The sequence below is a fragment of the Meleagris gallopavo genome, chromosome 34 (assembly GCF_905368555.1).
Source record: "Meleagris gallopavo chromosome 34, MGAL_WU_HG_1.1, whole genome shotgun sequence".
Classification (NCBI taxonomy): domain Eukaryota; kingdom Metazoa; phylum Chordata; class Aves; order Galliformes; family Phasianidae; genus Meleagris; species Meleagris gallopavo.
The window spans coordinates 269331-283020 of record NC_139438.1 but is presented as its reverse complement, the minus strand read 5'-3'; the positions used below and the strand labels follow the sequence as shown (position 1 = coordinate 283020).

The following is a 13690-nucleotide window of genomic DNA, read 5'->3' as shown; positions in this document are numbered from 1 at the left end:
CCCTCCCTCCCCCCAGTTCCCATGCTCCCTTCCCACCCCAACTCTGCCTCATTAAGGCCACCCCCAGCAGATACAATCCAATTTATTCCCCCAAACCAACCAACAAACGACAACTTTTCAATCCTAAAATCCCAACGAAATGCCCCCAAAACCGAAGCGATGCCGTCCTCACGTGTGTTCTTGGGGAGCGTGGACGGATTCCATCGTTTTTCAACCTAAAATAAAGGGGCGGGGGGAGAAGCAGAGCTCAGTGCATCTGTGCCCCCCCAGAGTCCCCACCCCAAACCCAAATGCAGGATAAGGGGAAAAGTTCAGGTGCTGGAACAGCTGCCCAGAGAGGCTGTGATGCCCCGTCCATCCCTGGAGGTGTTCAAGGCCAGGTTGGATGGGGCCCTGGGCAGCCTGGGCTGCTGTGAAATGTGGAGGTTGTGGCCCTGCGTGTGGCGGGGGGTTGGAGCTTCGTGATCCTTGAGATCCCTTCCAACCCAACCATTCTGTGATTCTGTGAAATAAAATGAATCTGGGGGGGATGGGAGGGGGTGACACTCACGGTGTGGGGATATTCAGAGTTGCTCAGCTGCTGCCAGAGCTGCTTCCTTCTCCTCCTCTTCTTTCTCCCCACCCTCAGGTCCACTTTTGGAGGGTTCCTCATCCTGGGGGGGTTCTTCGTCCTGGGGGAGGTCCTCATCCTGTAGGAACGGGGGCAGCAGTGGGGGCCGGGGGGGGCGGCGGAGGAACTCCTCATGGGGCTCTTCTGCTGCTGGCGGATCCGTGCCCGCGGTGTCACCCAGAGCCTCGGTGCCGTCACCCAGATCTTTGGCATCACCCAGGTCGCCGGCGTCACCCGGTTCGTTCTCGTTGCCACCCGTCCCTTCAGCATCAGCATCAGCCGTGACCTTGGTGCCGTCACAGCCGTCCTCGCTGTCAGCCACGTCCTTGCTGTTGTCACCCGGATCCTTGGGGACGTCGCACAGATCCCCCAGCTCTGTGCTGTTGTCAGCCGAACCAGCAACATCCGCGGCGCCGCATCCGCTCGCTCCTTCCATCCCTTCTCCTTCCTCCGGGATCTCATCCGTGAACGGATCTTCCCCCTGGGAAAAAGAACAGCGGGGAAGGTTGCGCTGAGCGTGGCCGGGGCGCGGAGCTGGGAACCATCGGACGCCGGGAGCGGGATCCAACGCTTTCAGCAGGAGAAGCCGAGATCCCGAATAGCGGTGGCCCCGCTCTACAGCACGGGCGCACGGAGGAGATCCGACAGCGCTGCCTTCCTCCGGGGGGATCCGGCCGCCCCCTGCGCGTGGCTTTAATTGTCGGAGCTCGTTATCTCGTTGGAAGCTCCCAGAGAGCAGCAGCGGGAGCCCCACGGGCTGCGCCCCGCTCCCCACGGCCCCACACGGGCGGGCTGCTCACCCCACGGAGCCGATGGGAGGCTCAGCCCCACGCTCGGCCGCCTCCGTGCGATCCATGCAACGTTTCGCTCTTCCCTGCTCGGGTTCACCGGAGCCGGAGCCTTGTCCGGGAATCACCGGGAAAAGCCACGGGAATGCCGGCTGCCAGCGGAGCCGTCAGTCCTCCCGCCGGCTGTGCCCAGCGGGGCAGTCCTGGCACGCAGCGCCCCGGCTCCGCTGGGGACGAGGCAGCTTTCGGGCATTACCTGCAATCCTTCAGTTTTTTCCCCTTTTTTCAGCTTTAGGCACCTGGGAACGGTACGGAGGACGGCGCCGGGATGGCTCCACGCTCTCCTCCCGCCGACGGCCGGCGGCCGGGCGCGCTTAGCTCTGCCGGCAGCGTGGGACGCCGTCGCTCGGGAGGTGACGGCGGTGCCGGTGACGTGCCTGGGGACCCTGGCAAGGGGTAGATGGATGGAGTCGTAACTTGAACGAGCGGGAGAGCCCGGAGGGCGGCGCCGGGCGAACGCAAAGCTCGGCGGCTCTTTGCGCCGGACCCAAGAGGATGGAGTCGCAGTTGGGTTGGGAAGGCCAACGTGAAGCCGATGGGACAAGGGGGGTCTCCCAGCGCATCCCGGTGCCCCCCGGGGTCGGGGGAAGCGGCTCCGTGGCGTCGTCGCGGGGCTGCGAGCTCTCCTCCGGCCCCCTGCGGGTTTCCGGCTTCCTCCTGCCGCTCCCGGCGCCGCGCTGGCCCTAAGGACCCGCTCCTCGCGCCGTGGGCTGGCCCGGGGGCAGCTCCTGCTTCCTACCGGGATCTCGGGGCAGCGAGCGAGGTGCGGCGCCTGGAGGCTCTGTGCCGTGGGGTCTCTGCAGAGCTCGGCTCTGTGCGGGGCGTGGGGTGGCTCGGGGCCGTCCCCGGAGCACGCTGCACCCAGCTGAGCTCGGGCCTCATGCCCGGAGTGGCTTTAGGGCTTAGTTCCTGCTTTTTGTTTTGTTTTGGTTTGGCTATTTTGTGTCTTTAGTGATGGTTCATAACTGATCTGGGGGTTACGGTAGGTACTGTACAGTCTGCAAGTTAAAAACACGAGAGGTTGTGAACCGCCTCCAGAGTGAGAGAAACCAGACCCAAAATTCGGCCTTTTCAAAGGCAGCAGCAGAGAGGGAGCGGAGCCTCTCCCCATCACGGGGCTGCAGCGCACAGCCAGCACACACTGAACACACGCAGACACGCGTGTGGCTCCCGGAGCTCAGCACCGCCCCCTCTGGCTCACCTTGAGGTACTTCTCCAGCATCTTGACGATGTGTTTGTTGTTCAGGACGCTCTTGGCCACGTGCAGGCTGGTCTTCTTGAACTGCTCGGCCGCCATCTGGGAGGGGAAGGTACGTTGGAGAAGGGAACCCAAAGGCCAAAGGGGCGCGAGAAATTCTGGAGAGGGGAGCCCACATAGGAAAGAGAACCCAACCAAAATCACAGAGCGAAACCCAGCCCGTGTTGGAGAGAGAAACCAATGAATGTGGGAGAAGGAAACCCGACCAATGTCAGGGAGAGAAAGCAACTAATACTGCAGAGGAGAACTCAACAAACATCAGAGTGAGGAACCCAACCAAAATCAGAGAGGGAACCTGACGATCGTTGGAGAGAAGAACCCAAAAAATGTCAGAAAGGGAACCCACTCTGGAAAGGGAAACACACAACAGAAAGGGAACCCAAGAAATGCAAGAACCCCAACACACAACGGAAGGAAACCCAACCAGTGTCAGAGGTGGGAACCGAACCAACGTTGGAGGCGGGAACCCATGCTGGAAAAGGGAATCCAACCAACATCAGAGAGGGGAACCCAATGAACATCAGGCAGGAAAACCCAACCAACCTCAGAGAAGGGATACCAACAAATGTTGGAGGGGGGAAACCAGACTGGAGAGAAGGGAATCCAACAAGGGTTGGAGAGGGGAACCCACATCAGAAAGGGGAACCCAACAAATGTCAGAGTGGGGAACCTAATCAACACCACAGAAGGGAAACCAACATCAGTTGTGGGATTTGGGCTGGAGGTGTTCAGATTCTTCTACAAATCGCAGAATTGTAGGAGGTTGAAAGTGGAACCACTGGACCTTCCCCAGTCCAACCACTGGTTCTGTGATGTTTAAGGATCCTTCCAACCCAGCCATTCCATGGTTCTATGATCTTCAGGGACTCCTACAGCCCAACCCATTCTAGGATTCTCTTCAATTTGTTATTGGCCCAAACCCATCCCATTTCTAAAACCTCATTTAGACATTACTGCCTTGCATCTGAATTCCTTAAGTGCCCTCAAAAGTAATTTTAAGTCAGAATTTTTTTAGTCAGGATTCCAGCAAATGCAGATTTAGAGAGAAGGAAAACTCAGCCTGCACGTTTACGGCCGCTCATTGGTTAACTCGTTAGTTAAATGTGCATCTTCAAGATGAAAATCACAGAATCATAGCATGGTTTGGGTTAGCACCAACTCATCTGTGTGTTTCAACTGTTAGTTTCACAAAAACAAGGTCAGCTATCCCACCAGCCTTATGCTTCTGTTGCCCTTTTTATGTTTTAGTAAAAAGGATAGAAAATAGATATAGAAGTGACTTAGAGGCTGCAAATAAACCCAAAGCTCAGGCAGGACGTTCCTCAGAGGCAGAGACTGAACAGAAAGAGGAGGATCCCTCAGAGACGAAGGACAAGGAGGAGAAGAGAGGGGCTGCTGCTCACCCTGCGGTTCCGGTTGTGTTCTGCGGAGCGCAGGTGCCGCTGCAGGAGGTGGTTCTGGGCAGGGATCAGCATGTCACAGGCCATGCAGTGAGCGGCCTCGATCTTCTTGAAGAAGTGCTCCTGGCCAATGCCTGCAGGAATGGGGAGATATTAGGCAGAAGTTGGGGGAAACGAGGCATTCTGCCCAACCTTTTGGAGGTTTGCCTCCTTTCGATCCCGTGAGCCTCGCTGATCTGCTGCTTGAGAAACCACAGGATGGACAGAAATCCCCCTTCCCCACAATGATTTATTCTACAGAATGGGCAAAAAACTCACTCTGCCCCACAGAACACACCCAGCACCAGCTGGCTGCTGTCCCTGGACAGGTGACACCTCTTACCCTTGAAGGGATCCGGCTTCTGCTTCGTGCCCTCCTTCTCTGTCAGCTCCTGGCGTCGCTTCTCGATTTTCCTGTTCCTGTTGACGATGTACTCCTGGAGGGGACAACAGCACCACACAACACCCCCTCAGCTGTCGCTGACAACAGCAGCTCCGCAGAAAGACCGCAAGGATGACTACAGGTGGGGAATTAAGGAGCACATTGGGTGCCTTCCCCTGTCAGGTTGATGCTTTTATACCCCCACTGCCCACTGGGAAACAACAACGGCATCCAACAGACGCCAGAAGGCAACAGCCTCACTTATCTGACCCCAAAAAGCAAACAGCAATCAGCTCCAGAAAATAAAACCCTCATCTCAGGCCTTTCTTGGTTCTATCTGTGCAGCTGGCAAAGAACTGCTGCAGCATCTTTCCTCAGCTCTATCTATTCGAAATGGTAAAGAACTTCTGGAGCATTCATCCTTGGCTCTCCTGGTTAAATTCACCATTACTTTATCTTCCCAACGTGCCAAACTATGAGAAACTGCATCAAGAAAAGCGACGTCAGTGAGTGACGCACAGAAATGGTGATGTCAGCCAGGCAGTAAAGGGGTGAAGAAGAACCCCTCCATCCCTCACAAAACCCAAACTGATGCAAACAGAGCTCAGAAATGACACGGAAAGATCTGGACCTGCAGGAACTCGACCGTCTTGTCGGGGGGCTTGGTTCCGATGTAGCGTAGGGTCTCTTTGTGGAACTTGCTCTGGAGGTGTTTCTGGATCTCCTCTTCCTCAAAGCTGCGGAACTTGCAGACAGAGCAGGCGAACTGGATCCTGAACGGGGGAAAGAAAAGCAAGGAATGAGCTGGGTGAGGAACAAGCTGAACTTCTGGGACAAGGTCAACAAGATTGCGATTGCTACTGCCTCCTCCTGCAGTTTCTATCTCTTTGTTTTGGGCTTTTTTTTTTTTTTAATTTGCAAAATGCCACGGTTGGACTTTCCAGTCCAACTGTGACACAGTCATCACTGTGTCACCCACGGGGTTCAGCAGCATCAGCTGCTCCCTAAAACAGGAGGTGACACCATGGAGTAGATGTGAAAACCCCACACAAGCTTAACAGCAGCCAAATCAAACTGCAGGAGAGTCCCATATAAAATACAGACAATCTTCCCTACTTTCAGAAAGCCCTGAGCTACAGGAGCACCTTACCTGGTTGGTTTTAGATTAATGCTGATGTGTTACTTTAATGGTAAGGCTGCATAATTTGCTAATTAATAGACCCTTCTGGATTTACAACGCCTTGCTGCATTAAACAACAGTGTTCTCCACATGATAAAAGTCACAAAATACATAAAAGAAACAAAAACTGATGAAACCAGCAGTCAGAGCCCCAGAACACACAATCTGTAACAGAGGATAAGAAGGGATAAGCAGCCAAGGGGGGGGGATGCTGCTCACCTGTCCATGGCACGGTCACGCATCCTGTCCCTCCTCCTCTGCTTCTCCCTCTTCTTCTTCATCTCCTCATCATCCTCCTCATAGCCATCTCCAGATGCTGGAGGGAGGGAAAATGAGAACAGACCTTTGAGGAGCCGCTCGCTGCCGCACCCTTCACCAGCAGAGGTACTTAGGGAGCAAAGTTCTTTCGTTCTCTCTCTAAGCTCAGCTTCAAAAACTGTCATTTTTGGTCTGGAGAACTCAAAGCCTCCTGTCCCGCTGCTCCCAGAGCTGCTCCCATCTCTGCACACAGCAATGGGTCACAGCTCAGCATCACAGAAAGCCAGGACACTGACAGGGATACAGGCCCAGCCTTGCTTGTTGGGAAAAAAACGGCTATTTCTGCTCCTGTCCTCAGTGCTTCCCAATCACAGGGCTGCTGGAGAAGGGTGAGCAATAAAAGAATGGATGTTAGAAGTGCTTGTGTTGCAGCTAAGGATAGTTTGAGAGATACTCAATGTACTGTCTTCCTAATACTTTTGATAACTGTGAGGCTGAGATGCAGCTGACCTAAAATCTGCAGAATTCTGAGCAAAAAGCTGTGAGGTGAGCTATTTGCCAGCACAAACGTGGGTAATAATTCACTGAATTCTTCAAGAAAAGGAGCACAGAGCCCAGAGCTGGGCACGAAGGAGACTTCAACAACACACCACCACCTCGACTTCACCAGAGAACAGCCTGAAAGCACCAACAGCACCTGTGTGCCAATCTGGGGCTGCCGTGCCTTTATCTGCAGCACACCCTACCTTCCTCCTCCACACTGCCACAGCTGCCCCGCTCCTGCAAAACAGAGAGAGAACAGAAGGGTTTTATTTGCTGCAATTTGAGATTTTCCTTTTCTCCTCCTCCCCCTCAAGAAGCAGAGGGGAAAGGGGACAACATGAGGAGGGAGTGAAGGGTTGATGTAGGACAGTCAGAAAATCACTTTTTTGGTTCCCTGTCTCCCCAGCAATTCTCACCGTCAAAATAAATGGCACTGATCCCCACCCTGCCTGAGAACTGAGTGGGGAGTGAAGGAAACCCCTCCCTGATTGAATTAGAGCTTAATGAGGTGCCTTCCCCCTGCAGGGCTTTCAGCTCAGGGCAAAAAGAGGGAAATAATGGCCACAAGGACTGGAAAAATAAACCTATGAACGTCATACTTACACCTTTGTCAGCTTCATCTCCTGACTTCTCCTCTCCTTCGCCCTCATCTGCTGCGTGCAAGAGAAATGATTTTAGAGGTGCTGACAAGGGCTCATCACCACGGCTCAGTCCCCAGACACCATGAAAATGGTTCAAAAACCACAAAGAAAGCCCCAAAATTGCTCCCTCTGCTCTCAGTCCGGGTGCAGGGACAGAGCAGCTCACCTCAGGCACTCAGTTTTGCCAAGGTGGCACCGAGAATGCATTACAACAATGCTAAGGGGCACAAGGGCCTCAACATTTAAGTTAAATGAGGATTAAATGCTTAAAAACACAGGGGAACAGGCAGCTCCCAGCCCGTACCATTGTCGGTGTCGTCGCCGTCACTGTCGCTCTTCGCCTGTTTGCTGTCAGGCTCATCACCACTCTGAGACTGTTTCCGTTTGCGTCCCCCCTCGCCGTCAGGCCGGACCCCGGAGCGGTTTCGGAATCCTCTCCTTTTGGGCTAGAAAGGGGAGAAATCAGTCAATCCAGAAGCTCTGTGCACAATGAGCGTGGTACTGAAGCCTCCTGCTGCAGGCCCTCAAACATGCAGGGCACGTGGCCCTACAGCCAGGCTGAGCACATCTAAGTGACCCTAAAAAAGCTTTGCTGTAGGGCCTACAGCTACTCAACGCATCTGAGTAACCCCACAGATTTTGGTAAAAGCTTTGCTTCTGGCCCCACAGCTCAAGTGATCCCATACGCACTGATCTAGCTGGATGAGGATTTGTTGCTGGCTCTACAGCCAGGCCAAGGGCACCTAATTGGCCCTGCAGACTTCATAATCAAAGGCTTCTGCTAGCCTTATAGCCCAAGTGACCCTATGGGCTTTTATCCAGCCGTAAAACAATTTGCTGCTGGCCCTATAGCCCAAGCGATCCTACAGACTTCTATGCAGGCTTTGCTGCTGGCCCCACAGCCCGGCAGAGCACACACAGAGTCTTTATCCCCCATGCAAAGAATGGGGGATTTGGGTCACTGAAGGCCAGCAAAACTCATTAAGAAGATGAAGCCCCCAGCCCCACACAGCCGTGCTCCCAGCAGTGCCCACTTACCCCCAGCATGTTCCCGTGCCACGGCGCGCTGCCCATCCGCTCCTGGCTGCGCTGCCGCCCCGCTCCGTACCCGTAGGGCGCGCTCCCGTACCGCCCCATTCCCACGCCCGACATCCCCATCACGCCGTAGTCGCCGTAATCCCCGTAGTCGCCGTAATCCCCGTAATCCCCGTAGTCTCCGTAGTCCCCGTAGTCGCCGTATTCAGGGACCAGGGCTTGGGAGAAGAGGGAGGGCAGGCGGTTGGGCCCCCCGCCGCGGCCCCCCATGTAGTTCAGCTCGTTCCAGCGCGCCGACAGCCGCTCGGAGCTGGATGAGGGCATGAAGTGTTCGGGGCGACCGTAAGCGTTGGGGCGGCCCCGGTTCTGAGGTCGGTTCTGGCCCCGGCCACGAACCGCGCCGTAAGCGCTGCCTCGGGTTCGGGTTTGGTCCCGGCGGCTGTCGAAGTGGCTCCCGAAGGAATCGGAGCGGTCGGGGCCGGATTCGTAGTCGTAGGGGGAGCGGAAGGCGTCGTGGTCGGGCAGGGAGGATCGGGAGTCATAGGAGTCGAAGGAGTCGAACCTGAAGGAGCTGTGAGGAGAGGAGAGCAGTCAGCAGGGGGAACAGCACAGCACGGGTGCTTGTGGTGAGCTGTACCACAGCCTGGGTGCTCCGGGAAGAAGAAGTGGAAGAGCATTCTAAATACGGGTGTTTGCTTTTGGTTGTAGGGTGTGCGAGCCTGGATGGGTCACAATTCAAGCGTGCTCGGCTAGAAAAATGGAAGAGCATTCTAAATGTGGGTGTCTGTGTCTGCCTAGAGGGTCTGTGCACTTGGAACAGTGATTTGGAAAAGAAAACAAATGAACAGAGCCACGAGAAAAAGGGATGCAAATTAAAAGGGGGTTTGGGAAACTTAGCTATGGACACAAGGAGCTCCACAGCCCTGGGAGCATAGAAAGGGCTCCATCAGCAAAAGGAGAGCTCCAAAAGCCAGGAGCAGAAAGGCACAAAAATAAACAGCAAAAAAGAGGTCCAGATACCCGTTGGGAAATACCTCAACACTCCTAAGCAAAAAAAAAAACAGAAAAAAAAGAGACAACCAACAACAATGACAAACAACTAAGCAAAATTATTATTTCATTGTTGCATTTCTCTGTAAGGTGTGCAGACATGTGGCCAGCTGAAAGCTATCAGCTAAGCTTATTTATCACTCAACGAACGCTGGAAACGGCGCAATTAGATCAATCCAATCTGAAAGTAAAACCACGTCAGACCAAAGTTTGCTTCTTTTCAGCGTTAGTAACTCAAGCAGAATGGCACACACTCACCTCTCCTGCTCCTCCACGCCCTCCCCGGCCCCGCCGCTGCCCTCCTTGGACAGCATGTCGAGGCGCTGGTTGATTTTGGCGATGATGGAGTCGGAGTTGTCGCTGGGAGCGGGCTCGCTGCTGTACGAGGCGATGCCGACGTCGCTGAGGGGCAGCTCGGGGGCTTTGGGGGTGTCCCAGGAGCTGGGGGTGGCAGTGGGGCCGTAGCTGTAGGTGGCGGCGGTGCCGGAGGCCGTGCTCGGGGCGCTGTAGTAGTCATAACCTTCGTAGCCTGGGGGGAGGGGAGTCGGGGTGAGGGCGGCATCGCGAAGGTGTTGGGGTCTGGGGGTGGGTTTGGGTGTTGGAACCAGGGAACGATGGAATGCTGGGGATGGAAGGGTTCTTAAAGATCATGGAATCACAGAATGGATTGGGTTGGAAGGGTCCTTCAAGATTATGGAACCACTGAATGGTTGGGTTGGAAGGGTCATTAAAGATCACATAGCCGCAGTCTGGATTGGATAGGAAGGATCCTTCAAATCATAGAACCATGGAACAGATTGGGCTGGAAGAGTCCTTAAAGATCATACAATCTTGGAAGGGGTTGGACTGGAAGAGTCCTTAAAGAACATACAGTCTTGGGATGGGTTGGAAAGATCTTTGAGGAACATAGAACCATGGAATGGGTTGGGTTCCTTGAAGATCACAGAATAACAGACAGAATCATTTGGTTGAAAAGGTACTTAAAGATCAAAGAACCATGGAATCCTAGAACTGGTTGGGTTGGAATGGTCCTTAAAGGTCACAGAACCATGGAATCCTAGAACTGGTTGGGTTGGAATAGTTCTTAAAGGTCACAGAACACGGAATCCTAGAACTGGTTGGGTTGGAATGTTCTTTAAAGGTCACAGAACCATGGAATCCTAGAACTGGTTGGGTTGGAATGGTCCTTAAAGGTCACAGAACCATGGAATCCTAGAACTGGTTGGGTTGAAAAGCTCCAGAACCATAGAACAGCTTGTGTTGGAAGGGTCCTTTAGAGATCATGGAATGATGGAATAGGTTGGCTTGGAAGGTCCTTAAAAGTCACAGAACCATGAAATCACAGAATGGTTCGGTTGGACAGGTCCTTAAGGATTACAGAACCATAAAATGATAGAATGGTTTGGATTGGAAGGGTCCTTGAAGGTCACAGAATGGTTTGGGTTAGAAGGGACCTCTGACCTTGTGCAGCCTTCCCCATTTCCGCCCTGGGGCTCTCGTAGTGGGACTGCCAGCTCTGCCACGAGGACCCCTCGTAGTTCTCCTTTGCCGCCATGCCTACAACAGAACCAACAGGAGTTAGAGCTGCTGCTTTGCTGCATCATCTTCCCCCTTTGTCTGCTCCCAGACAGTGGCTTCGGGGTCTTTTTTGGGAAGGCAGCTCCGTGTAGCACCCACCTTGCCAGCTTGTCGCACCCGTAGCGTAGGTACCTGAGGGAGAGAAGAAAGATAGATTATTCAGCTTCAAGAGATAATTTCCCACTTTTTTGTTTCTTTGTTTGTTTTTTAATGTATATATCAATATAAAGCAATTCACCTTGTGTGTTGGTGGCTCCAGTACTCCAGGAGCCATAACCTGCAAGAAGAACACAAAGTAAGGAAGCTGGTTTCAGGATTCGGTGTTTTTCCAGCACGGTTTCACTTTCTGCCCTTAATTACCTTAAAATCAATCAGAAAGCAAAGCCCAGCTGAATCCTTTCCCTGGGGAACCCCTACTCAGAGAGCTGAATGAGCTTTGTGCTACCCTAGTGAGCAGTTACTAACAACCCAATGTCAGCAGTGTCTTATCAGCAGGTATCTCCCAAGAAGAAAACTCATGAAATATCTGGGAAATAAAAGGCAATTTTTATATCCAAAGCATTATCAACCCCTTAAGAAAACGATCTACAGAATGCATTACAGAGGGCAGGTGGATTTTGAGGCCAAAACGTCTGGTTTTAGGTCAGATGTGCCGCAGCTATTGCATGGGATGGCTGAGTTGAAGAACCCTTAAAAATCACAGAACCAAAGAATGATAGAATGGGCTGGAAGGGGCCTTAAAGAAAAACCACAGAACCATGGAATCACAGAATGCTTGGGGTGGGAGGGTCTTTAAAGATCGCGGAACCTCAGAATGGGTTGGGTTCGAAAGGTCCTTAAAGATCACAGAACTGCACCATCACAGCACGACTCAGGTTGGAAGGGTCCTTAAAGATCACAGAACCACAGAACGGGCCAGAAAGGTCCTTGAAAGTGATAAAACCACAGTGCCACAGAATGGTTGGATATAAAGGGGTCTCAAAGCTCAACAGAATGGTCGGGTTGGAAGGGTCCTGAAAGATCAAAGCACGAGTGGGGCTGGAAAGGTCCTTGAAGGCAATAAAACCTTCTCTGCTCACATCAAACCTAAATCCCCACTTTCTGAGCTTAACGCTGCTCTCCCCCAATCCTCCACTCCGTGCCTGCACACATTTCCCTCTCCTCCATGTTATGAGGTCACCTCACGCACCGCCCCTCAGTGTTTTTTGAGGGGTTCTGCTGGGGCGTGGCCGCACCGCCGCCATTTTGAGGCTCCTCCAGCACCGGGCCCCGATCCGCTCCCCCCCCCCCCCCAACACCAAAACACCCCCACGAGAGGAACCTACCACGGGGGGTGGGTGCACCGAATCCACCCCCACCCGCCCTCCCCGTTTTTTTCCCCTATTCTCGCTCCCACCGCCCATCCCCCGGAGCCTCACAACCTATCAGCCAACCAGCGGCCGCCCCGCGCTGAGCGACACTCCGCTCAGCCAATGGGCTGCGGCTCTCCCTCACAGAGGGCGGGCACAACCTCTCCCCTTAGGTTTAACCGTTGTTGATGCGGCGAGGAGGCCCCGCGGGATCGGAAAGGCTTCGGGGGATACCGGGAAGGGCCCGGCCGCCCCCTGCAGCCCTCGGCCCGCACGTACCGCCGTATCCCGGCTCCATGTCGTGCTCCGCCGCAGCACCGAGGCTCCGCTCAGCCGCTCGAGCGCGCAATACGCAGGCGCACCGTGCCCGCCGTCGATTGGCCGCAACCGTGCCGTTAGGCCCGCCCACGGAAGGCACCGATTGGCTCTAAGTCAAAGTACCGCCCACTGGAAGCGTCTTTGATCGAGCGCTCCCAGAGGCGCGGTCTTTCCGCAGTTCCCATTGGGCTTCGCCGCCCCGCCTCGCGCCCAACTCCAAATCCCATTGGTGAATTGCCGCAGGCCCCACTCGCTCTCCTGTGCCGTCAATCATGTCCGTATCCGCATCTGATTGGGCGGCGGCGGCGGAAGCTGTGGTTGCCATGGAGCCGAGGCCTGCTCTTGCTGCGCAGCCCCGCGCCAGCACAGTGACACCGTGACCTCTGACCCCTGACCCCAGCCCTAAGCGTGACCCCGTCCCTCTGCTGCTCCATGAGGGGCTGTGATTAACATGGAAAGGGGAATTCAGTTCGATTTTGGGAGGAAAAGAGCAACAAAAAGAGGGAAAACAGGAAAATGAAGGAAAAGGAAGAAGAATAAGGAATAGTGAAGGAAAAATGGAGACAGTAGAGGGGAAAAGTGAAAGAAAAGAAGAGGAAAATGGGAAAGGGATGAAATATGAAGGGGAAGAGATAAATAAGTAGGAGGGAAAAATAAGGAAAAATGAAGAAATGAGTGGGAAAAATGGAGAAAAGTGAGGAAACGGGAAAAGAAAAATGAGGAAATCTGAGGGGAAAGTGAAGGAAAGTGAAGGAAAAAATGGGAGAAATGAGAAAGGAAAATAAATTGGGGGAAAATGAGGAAATGTGAAGGAAAAATGGGAAAAAGTGAAAAAAGAGAAATGGGAAGAAATATGTGGGGAAAGTGGAGGAGTGTAAGGAGAGAGATAAAGGAGAAAGTGAGGACAAAAGAGGGAAATGTGACCAAAAAAAGGAATTATGAAGGGAAAAATGAGGGAAAAATGAGGAAATCTGAGTAGGAAATGTGGTGCTCTGAGGGAGAACAAATACCACGGAATATCCCCCATGTTTGCTTGGACAGCAACGCGCAGCAATAGTTGGTACATTAAGGAGCGAGGTTTCACTTGAAAAGCCTCAAAACCTTAATGGCAGCTGCAGCAATGCCCTAATTAGGAGAGATTTAATTGTGGATTGAGCCCTTCTTTCTTTCTTGCTGATGGAACATGTGTGTCATGTCCTGC

At 53.6% G+C, this 13690-nt stretch overlaps 1 protein-coding gene across 8 annotated transcripts; it reads right to left on the bottom strand.

Annotated features, from left to right (window-relative positions):
* Positions 1–66: 66 nt before the first annotated feature.
* On the bottom strand, positions 67–12576 carry AKAP8 (A-kinase anchoring protein 8). 8 transcript variants are annotated; one of them, XM_085214841.1, is made up of 16 exons: positions 12451–12576; positions 11061–11099; positions 10922–10954; positions 10706–10801; positions 9503–9773; positions 8198–8765; positions 7464–7605; positions 7122–7171; positions 6722–6755; positions 5937–6033; positions 5169–5310; positions 4499–4592; positions 4120–4250; positions 2660–2755; positions 551–1091; positions 67–215 (listed from the first exon to the last, which is right to left on the bottom strand). In XM_085214841.1, the coding sequence occupies exons 1-15, from the start codon at positions 12467–12469 to the stop codon at positions 564–566; spliced, it is 2340 nt and encodes a 779-aa protein (XP_085070967.1). In that variant the 5' UTR covers positions 12470–12576; the 3' UTR covers positions 67–215; positions 551–563. The 8 variants fall into 8 exon arrangements, 5 of the variants coding, with proteins under 5 accessions (XP_085070967.1, XP_085070968.1, XP_085070969.1 ...); XM_085214842.1 differs by having other exon boundaries at positions 7122–7168; XR_014880741.1 differs by lacking the exon at positions 67–215 and adding an exon at positions 1411–1844 and having other exon boundaries at positions 948–1091.
* Between the last annotated feature and the right edge of the window lie 1114 nt (positions 12577–13690).

Bases quoted from the DNA above. Each gene is read 5' to 3' on its own strand.
- AKAP8 (XM_085214841.1), bottom strand. The intron at 10,955-11,060 runs GTGAATTGCTTT...TCTCTCCCTCAG, and splicing joins TGGAGCCACCAACACACAAG to GTACCTACGCTACGGGTGCG. The intron at 1,092-2,659 runs GTGAGCCAGAGG...TCTTTTTCCCAG, and splicing joins TGCTGGAGAAGTACCTCAAG to GGGGAAGATCCGTTCACGGA.